At 40.3% G+C, this 9833-nt stretch overlaps 1 protein-coding gene across 1 annotated transcript; it reads right to left on the minus strand.

The window, feature by feature from the left end:
• Positions 1 to 658: 658 nt before the first annotated feature.
• On the minus strand, positions 659 to 9423 carry LOC118816790 (macrophage mannose receptor 1-like). The gene is made up of 6 exons (XM_036583382.1): positions 9233 to 9423; positions 4225 to 4355; positions 4028 to 4134; positions 3794 to 3927; positions 937 to 1058; positions 659 to 826 (listed from the first exon to the last, which is right to left on the minus strand). Exons 1-6 carry the CDS (start codon positions 9402 to 9404, stop codon positions 659 to 661), a joined length of 834 nt encoding a protein of 277 aa, XP_036439275.1. The 5' UTR covers positions 9405 to 9423.
• Between the last annotated feature and the right edge of the window lie 410 nt (positions 9424 to 9833).

The raw sequence follows: 9833 nt of genomic DNA on the forward strand, positions 1-9833 counted from the left end.
CTAGAATGATTCAGTTCATTGAAGTGGGAGCTAATTGTATTACTTGCAAATAAAAAATTATTTACACATTAATTTTTGCACCCATCATTCGAAAACTTGAAAAATTGAAAGAAATCAAATATGTGAAAATGAAACTAGCTTTACTGCTCACCAAACTGCACTTTCTTTTCATATTTAGTTAATGTTCAGTATTAAAGTTTGACAGGTTAACCTTTGCAGAAGTTTATTTTATTTCCTTATTTCTTTTTTTTTTTCAAATCTCAGTTTTTCCTTCTCTGTAAATGCTTACTTCCTCTTTCCTACTCTGGCTTGAAACCTGGACAGTCTCTGGGAATGCTGTCAGCGGTTTGTATAGAAACTGATTGACAACATTTTTGATCTGACTGAACAGCTGTATCTGAAACCTGTTGGTGCGCAATAGGAGAGAGTCACATGACCATGTATAAACAACATGGCTAAAGTGTAGGAGGGGCATCATTTGCCTCAGATGACTCTTCTTCACAAATGCAGAATATCTTCCCTGATATGGACTGGGTAATGTAAGGAAAGAAAGGATGCCACATTGTTCGATGGAAATGAAAATTATCACCCTTCAGAGGGTTGAATTCAAAGACACCCTGAAAATCAATGCGAAAAATGATGCAGCAGGCTAGTCCATTTAGCCGAAATTCCATTGCGGCAACTCAGAATGGTACTCAGTAGTTTGTATGGCCTCCATGTGCTTGTATGGAGGCATACGGGGCATGCTCCTAATGAAATGATGGATGGTGTCCTGGGGGATCTCCTCCCAGATCTGGACCAGGGCATCACTGAGTTCCTGGAGAGTCTGAAGTGGATGGGTCCAAGGATTTCATCCCGATACCTAATAGCAGTCAGGGTGCCTTTGTCTAGCCTGTAGAGGTCTGTGTGTCCTTCCAGGGATATGCCTCCCCAGACCATCACTGACCCACCACCAAACCGGTCATGCTGAATGATGTTCCAGGTGGCATAACGTTCTCCACGGGGTCTCCAGACCCTGTCACGTCTGTCACATGTGCTCAGGTGAAACATGCTCTCATCTGTGAAAAGCACAAAGCCAATTCCGATGTTCTATGGCAAATGCCAATCAAGCTCTATGGTGCTGGGCAATGAGCACAGGGCCCACTACAGGACGTCAGGCCCTCAGGCCACCCTCATGAAGCCTGTTTCTGATTGTTTGGTCAGACATCTTCACACCAGTGGCCTGCTGGAGTTCATTTTGTAGGGCTCTGGCAGTGCTTATCCTGTTCCTCCTTGCACAAAGGAGCAGATACCGGTCTTGCAGAGGGGTTAAGGACCTTCTATGGCCTTGTCCAGCTCTCCTAGAGTAACTGCCTGTCTCCTGGAATCTCCTCCATACTTTTAAGACTGTGCTGGGAGACACAGCAAACCTTCTGACAATGGCACGCATTGATGTGCCATTCTGCAGGAGTTTGACTACCTGTGCAACCTCTGTATGGTCCAGGTACCTCACCATGGTACCTAGTAGTGACACTGACCCAAGCCAACTACAAAACTAAAAAAAATCAGTCAGAAAAGATGAGGAGGGACAAAATGTCAAAGGCCTCCACCTATTAAACCATTCCTGTTTTGGGGGTCTTCTCATTGTTGCTCCTCTGGTGCACCTCTTGTTAATTTCATTATATATGTGTGTGTATATATATATAAATATATATATATATATATATATATATATATATATATATATACACACATACACACACACACACACACACACACACACACACACACGCATTAAGATTTCCCTTCACTAGAACTAAGGGGTCTAGGCCAACTCCTGAAAAACAAGCCCACAGCATTATCCCTCCTTTACCTTTACAGTTGGCACAATGCAGTCAGGCAGGTAATGTTCTCCTGACATTCACCAAACCCAGACTCGTCCATCAGACTGCCAGATAGAGGAGCGTGATTCGTCACTCCACAGAATACGCTTGGCATTGTGTTTGGTGATGAAAGGCTTGCATGCAGCTGCTCAGCCAGGGAAACTCATGCCAAGAAGCTCCTGGTGCACAGTTTTTGTGCTGATGTTAAAGCCAGAGGAGGTTTGGAACTCTGCAGTTATTGATCAGCAGAGTGTTGGTGACTTTTATGCACATATCCACACACACACACACACACACACACATATATATATTTATTTATTTATTTTTTGAAATAAACTGAAGATGCATTTTAATTTCTTCAATTGTCAGCTGGTGCCTGCAGCCTTTATGGAAATGAAAAGAGAAATTACTTGTTCCTAGCCATTTTGGACTATTTCTATTTTTCTATTCATGATGAAGTTTTCATGCAATGTCATTCAAATTATCTCGAAACATGAAAAACAACAAAAATGGACAAAAATTATATTAAATCAGTGATATAAAATGTTATGTAATGTTTGCAATTCTTTTCAGTATTTGCCGTTTCCATTAAGCCCTCAAAATATGTCTTAAAACATGTGGATGGAAACAGCTTTACAGTAATTTGAGTCCAGACTCATAATGGTCAAGCTGAGGGCAACAGTGAGAATCACAGACATGGAAATAACTCACTGACATTCAGCTCATACGCAGCAAGCATCTGTGACAGAAGCCAGAGGATTTAAATTCTAACCAGCAGAGGGCGCTATTCAGTAATAAATGTATTGTTTTATATTTGTACAAAATCAATGCAGAACTGAAAATCTATGAACAGCAGCTATTGAAAGAATCAAATGGACTCATTCTTACATGGAAGAAAAGAATTTTACATGTAACTGTTCAATTTTCACTAATATGAATTCAGTAACACTTAGAATTTCACAATCAATCAGAATCATGTGTCTCTGTTACTGGTCTGTAACTTTTCTCTGTCCATGGTCATGCCATTATATCTGGTCTATAACCGGTCTCTATCTGTAATTGTATTATTGTAACTCATTTGTAATTAGTCTCTCTTTATAAACATGTCATTGTAATTGGTCAGTAATTATATTATTGTAACTAGACTATAATTGAAAGCAGAAATGATTGAGAGTCAGCAGCAAGTGACATAAGGCCATATTAAAAATGCAAACATCAAAGGAAGAAAACTAAGAGACCAGTGAAATATATACAATTTTGTTCTTTGAGAGATCAAGTGCTTTTATTTGTTATCCAGCATTGTTGACATGACCATAAGCTTTAACTGTAAGTGATCGCAAAGATAGAGAATAATATATATTTGAAGTCAGAAAGGGCTTCAAATAGACACTAAACAAATGCTGCTCGATGTGTTTGGTAGCTGTTGTGTTACTTGGACAGAAAACTGTTACTGTCTAAAATGGTTATGACAACAGCCGTGTCAAACACTGTGTCTGACCAATCAATGGTCTGCACTATTTCTAGCTCTGCCCATACATTCAAGCTCAGCACACTTGCTAAGCTGACAAAAATAGTAACAAAATTCAGCACAAGTACTCAGGTGTGGTATGGTAGTGGAAAAGACAACAAAATGTGTGATCACAGATTTGTAACCATACTGTGCTGTACTGGCTCATGTTAGCTCATCTGGACCCCTATTACGATAACTATTACTTAGTTCCTGAGCTAAACTGTTCATAATGTTTTATGTTATGTCTTTTTATTCATTAAACAGAAAACAAGCACATGTCCTAATAATTAAAATGTTTTAATAGTTGAAGCTGATCACTAAACATGTTGATGAATTGCAAGTAGTTTATTCCATTATTTCAAGAATGAAAAAAATGAAAAATCAGTTTCTGCCATTCGGTCTTATTTAATTTTTTTCTCACAGATTCCAACTACAGGGTGACTACAGCGATAATCAGCCCAGGTTGATACACTATCAGATCCAGCACCTCTATAGCCAGTTATAGCACAGTCCTCATTTCTGTCATAATCATTGGGCTCCCCCTCAAACCAGAACCTGAAAGAACAATAATGAATGTCTTCACTATTTCACATCTAGACCTTCACAGAATGGTAAATATGAATGATAAGCAGAGTTCAGTTAAGTGGTTTCTTACTCAGTGGTCAGTGCTGAGTTGTCCACCCATTTCCAGACCCCCTCTGTGTCACTGTCTGTCAGACCAATCCAAGCTTCAGTGCTGCCAAATTCTTTACTGATGAACTCCTGTGAATGTTGTAGGAAAGAATAATGAACAATGGTTTTCTCTCTCTCTCTCTCTCTCCCTCCCTCTCTCTCTCTCTCTCTCTCTCTCACCTGTTCTTCTTTGCTGTTTATGATCAGCAGGTCTGCTCCTCTCTCTCTGCAGTCCTTTCTGCTCTCACTCCAGCTCTTCTTCTCAGTAGTGATGTAGTACAGACTGAAGTTTAAGTATCTCCAGCCTTGTTCTTGTTCAGAGTATAAACATAAAGACAGACACAATGCTGAACTCAGTGTTATGAGTGTTTACCATTCAAATGAAGAGGGAGCCAGGGGCAGATTAGCTCCCAAAATACATTTGCGATCTCCCCTTAAAAATAAACAAATCTGAAGTTTGGGGAAACTGAGTTATGTGGTGCATATGAAAAAGAAATTAGATAAAATCAAACTTTCAAAATGTTTCTGTTTTAGTGTTTTACAACAAGACATCAGTTTCATGATTCCAAGATGAATATCTAATAATATAATTATTATTATAATATAATTACAATAAATATAATTTGAAGTTCTCCTGAGAGGAGCTTGTTTGTCCTGTGGTTTTGTCTGTAAAGGCCTTTATACACTGAACCTGATTTATTTGTGTGATTTATTCAGACAACAGTAGTACACGTATAAGTGGTGATATCTTGCACACTAAATGTGCTTTTTCAGACAGTAAAAATGTCCCGCTTTGTTCGATTTTTGCTGGTGGCCTGAACCAATTACAGTCATCTCTGCTGTTGGCATGGCAACAACCAAGATGAAGAATTAGTCGTGTACCAGCAGCAAGAACTTTTTCACAAACTCTAAATGGACCAGAAGCTCCAAAAGCAGCTCAAACTTCACATTTTCACAATTTCACATTTGTCCTGAATACTTGAGTCACACCCAGGATGGATTCTGGGCTTGTTTTGGGGGGGAGGGGCTCATTATCCCTGGTTTACTATCACACACAAGAATTCCACCCAAATTGGATCGATTGCACGGTTCCATATGCCAATTTTCTGTGTGCAGGTTAGCAAAATAATAGGCACTAGCTTCATTCATTTGCTGCTTTTTATTATGTTCATTAGATACAAACACTTCAGCAGCAAAGAACAGCACTTTTTGTCTTAAACAATCTTTTCCCCACCATCATGAAACATGAAAAGGGAAGTAACATGATAAGTCGAAGCAGTCATGTTACAAAATGAACCAATGACGCAGCCCCACATGCAGCGCCAGGAGTGGATCCACGCACTTTCACACACTTCCACACATGCAAAGTTAGCTGGAAGCAGTCCTGGGTCTGGAAAGAAGCTCTAGTGTGAAAAAGCCCCCATACATATACTTCATCATCTGACCTCAGGCCTTGTGAAGTCTCTGCGTTTCCTTACTTCACAGCTGAGGTATTTCTTTGGATTGTTTCACTGTGTTTGACTTGCATTGTTTACTGTTTTTTGCTAAATGGATCTGCTTTGTCACTATGAGTATTGGATTTGCCCTAATAAAGCTACTCTGTCCATGCACCTTGGCTACTGGCCCCAGTCGCAATAGGTTAAGGGCTGGCCGTAGCCCTGCTGCCCCCCTCGACGGGCCATTGTGCCACGGTACATTTTTGTTTCCCAACAAGTGCATAAAAACAGTTTGCCTTACAATTTGCCTAAATTAAAAAATGATGGTGTTACATACTGAGCTTTTAATGCCACTTATAGAGATTCTAAAATTGTGGTCTTTGAGGTCCACAGATGTTCACTTACCCAGTTTCAAAAACATTTGCAATCCATCTCTTTCCTTCTGTAACTGGTCTCTCTCTTTAGTCAGGTTGGTGTAGCTGGTCTGTAACTGGTCTCTCTCTACAGTCAGGTTGGTGTAATTGGTCTGTAACTGGTCTCTCTCTATAGTCAGGTTGGTGTAACTGTTCTGCAACTGCTCTCTGTCTTTAGTCAGGTTGGTGTAATTGATCTGTAACTGGTCTCTCTCTATAGTCAGGTTGGTGTAGCTGGTCTGTAACTGGTCTCTCTCTATAGTCAGGTTGATGAACTTGTTTAACAGCACTGTGATGGCTGCCAGCAGGAGAACACACAGCAGCCCCAGACACACTGCAGTCAGTCTGCTGCATCTGCTCTCTGCAGTGTCGCCACCTAGTGGGAAAGGGACACAAAAGCATGTGTGCTTTAGTTCATGGGTGTTTTCACACTTGAAACATTTCAGCATTTTAAGTAGATTCAGACGGCTGAGAACAGCTAAACAAACACCAGACCAGCACTTTATTTTCAGCAGGGCTGTTCTGTATGTAGTGAATCAGTACATAGTGAACATGAATTCACTGGGTCCCTGCTAACAGGAAGACTGGGACACTGACGACATTGACTGGGAAGTCCTAAGTCAAGATAATCAAGTTTCGATTCAAGTCGATACAGGCGAGTCTCAAGTCAAGTCTCAAGTCAGTAGTCCTAATCTTCTAAACAAGTCAGTCTGCATTCTTCAGCTAATTTAAGGCCATAACACTGAATAAAGGTAACAGTACTATAGCCTTTCAATGACAGCATGTTAGCGGTGTGTGGCTGTGTGTTCATTTTTCATTAATTTTTTTTTACCCTTTCAACAAAATCCACGGTACACAGATAACCACACTCCTAAAAAGAATGGTTCTTCAAGGGTTCGAAAATAGTTCTAAAAACACTCAAAGAATCCTTTGCATGGTTAAAGTGCCCTTTGCATCATGAAAGTGTCCATAATAATGTACTGTAGATGGTTCTATAGAGAACCTTTTTGAAAAGGGTTCTGTATAGCACCTAAAGGGTTCTTCTATTGGTATGATGTCAAGCTGGGTGCTCTATAGCACCCTTTTTAAAAAATAGGTTTATAAAGACACACCATTAGCATGACATAAAAGACAATTTTAGTCAGTGGCCTGATTGCATTTCTTGACTCATTTCTTGTTTTGCCGCACCACTTTTGGTTTGGATGTGTTTTGCAGCTTACAGCATCTTAACGTTAGCTAGCTAACTAGTAGTTAAATATTGATGCTTTGTTGTGCAGCCCAAGTTCACAAAACATAGATGGACACTTTTAAAAGTGCAGTTTTGCTAATCAGTACACAGCAGTTTGATTATTTGTGACTCTTCAGAAGATCTTGTCTTGATACTTTACTTGATACTTGTGATTAGCATGAAAAAGTGTGCTTTTCAGCTGAAACAACTGCTCATTTGTGGATGTAATTTATCTGGTAATTAAGGAGTGGGCAGTTATGGAGGGTATTTAGTATTACCTTAAACATACATATAAACACCTATAATAAAACACTTAAATTTCGCATTGACTATAAAATTCTCTTACTGACCTATAAAGCTCTAAACGGACTCGCCCCTCAGTACCTGAGTGAACTTCTCTCCCATTATGAACCATCACGCCTACTTAGATCACAGGGTGCTGGTTTACTATTAGTACCTAAAATTAATAAAGTTACGTCAGGGGGGAGAGCCTTCTCATACAAAGCCCCCCAGCTTTGGAATAATCTTCCAGTTAATGCTCGGGACTCAGACACAGCCTCAGTCTTACTTACTTACTTGTATAGTCAAGCCTTTGGTAATTAGTTTTCCCTGTCAGATCCAGACCTGACTGAGTCTCGGCTGCTCTGTTTATACTGTAATCTGTGATCAGTCACTCATTACAGAACTGACTCTCTGTGTGTTTTCGTTTCTTTGCCAAGTTGAACAGCTGCCCATCCTGTGCATCTGATGCTGTTGCCTCGCCTGCCTTGATCGGGTGCCACTGAGCTTCATGCTGAACAATGCTGTGCAAACCTCACCCTCATGAACTGACCCTCCCGATGCTGCTGCTGCTTAAACTAAACTAATCAATTTAACCATTGCTCCACCTGTTTTCCCCGTTGTGTACTACTTTACCTTTTACTAACAATGTTTTGCTATCCAGAGTCGACCAGAGGAGGAGGGGTTCCCCTTCTGAGTCTTCTTCCTCCTGCTCTTAGAGAGTTTTTCCGTGCCTCTGTCGCCACTGGCTTCCTCATGGGGGTTTGGACCCAGATTTCTTTCTGTAAATGCTGATTTTTCTGTAAAACTGCTTTGTGACAACACCTGTTGTAAAAAACGCTATATAAATAAACTTTGCTTGCTACCTTGCTTGCTAATAAACACCTATTCATGCAGATTATTTCAACATGACAACACCAAGAAACATTCAACAGCATAGTGGCGTAATGAGAGAGTGTAGGTGCTACACTGGGCTGCCTGCAGTCCAAACCTGTCTTTCTTATAACTCACTAATAGGCTGCTGCTGACGTATCTATGATTCCAGAAGACCTAGTGTGAAGTTTTTTCCCCACAAAATTGGTCCCATTTACTGGAAATCAAAACGTGATTGGTTGATTCCTCTGTCATGTTGTGATTATATGGACAGTCAGTGTAACATAATAGGACTTCTCTTCAGCTCTAGAAGACATAACCAACATTAGCTTAGCCATATCTATCTAGATACTTCAGGAAAACAACTATTCCTGATTAGTCAGGTTCTGTTAGGTGTTTCAAGAATTCAACCCTTGTGTTTCCATCAAAGTACTGCAAAAGTAATTCTAAATATTCTGAGGCAGGGGTGCCCAATCCTGGTCCTGTAGGCCTACCACACTGGAGATCAGATCCAGCATAACAGTGTTCAGAAACCCCTGAAGCCCCTCATGACATTGATCATGGAACAGGTGTGTAGGATTAGGCTTGGAGCTGAACTCGGCAGGGTGGTAAATCTCCAGGATGAAGATTGAGCACTCCTGCTCTAAGGGTTCCCCTCTGCATAAAATATGGTCTGTGCCAAAGTTATGAAACATTTTGTGTAACAAATATGCAGAAGTGTGGTCTCTGTAGAGAATGTGTTCTTATATTCACTTGAAATGAAATAAATGAAATGTTACTCCTACTGACTCGTACTGACTAGCAGTAGCATCTGATGGCAGTAGCATCACTAGCTCAGTGCACATTCTGTGAATATTAATGGGGTCATAAGTGATCAATGATCTTACCAGTGTACCTAACAGCTGATGTAACATCAGCTGACTTCATTATGCAGAGAAAATTGCAAAACTTTCCAGTACCTGTGTTGTGAATTTCTGGTTTCTTCTTGCTTTTGGGGTCCTCCATCTCTGTGTTGGGGTCATGGCGTCTAACAGTGTCTGCACTCTCATAGATATCCACCACCATCTCGGCTCGCTGTCCTCTGTTCAGCTCTTCAATGCTGATCACATCATCATAAATGATCTGAGACATCTCTAATCTGTAAAAGACTGAAAACATCACTAATCATCTGCACTTCATATGCACACTAGTATTATTAGTGCTCGTCTGCTTTCAGTTCAGGAAATGACGAAACTCCAGTAGCTTCCTCTGGTTAAAGTGTGAAAAGAGCAGAGTCCAGACCTCATGTTCTCTTTTACACGTTGCTGCTGTCCCATGAAAGAGCTGTAATTGTGTAAAATATTTTGTAGATATAGCCCATAATGTCTTCATGCTGCTATTGTAAGACACTGTTTTTGTCCCTCTTATAGGTGAATTCAGCATTTTCAGAAAAATATGTACTGATTTGGAATCCGACACTGTTTGCTATGGGCAAATGCTAGAAGTATAATATTGGCTGCTGAGGGTTGTTAAGTAGTTCTCAAGGCTTATCAAGTCCAGATCTAATCCTGCTGTGCCAAG

This window comes from Colossoma macropomum, unplaced genomic scaffold (assembly GCF_904425465.1).
Source record: "Colossoma macropomum unplaced genomic scaffold, Colossoma_macropomum, whole genome shotgun sequence".
NCBI classification, from domain to species: Eukaryota; Metazoa; Chordata; class Actinopteri; order Characiformes; family Serrasalmidae; genus Colossoma; species Colossoma macropomum.

Bases quoted from the DNA above. Each gene is read 5' to 3' on its own strand.
- LOC118816790 (XM_036583382.1), bottom strand. From the start codon at position 9,404: ATGTCTCAGATCATTTATGATGATGTGATCAGCATTGAAGAGCTGAAC. The intron at 4,356-9,232 runs GTACTGGAAAGT...ACTCTGAACAAG, and splicing joins ACCAGAAATTCACAACACAG to AACAAGGCTGGAGATACTTA. The intron at 3,928-4,027 runs GTAAGAAACCAC...TTGTTCTTTCAG, and splicing joins AACTCAGCACTGACCACTGA to GTTCTGGTTTGAGGGGGAGC.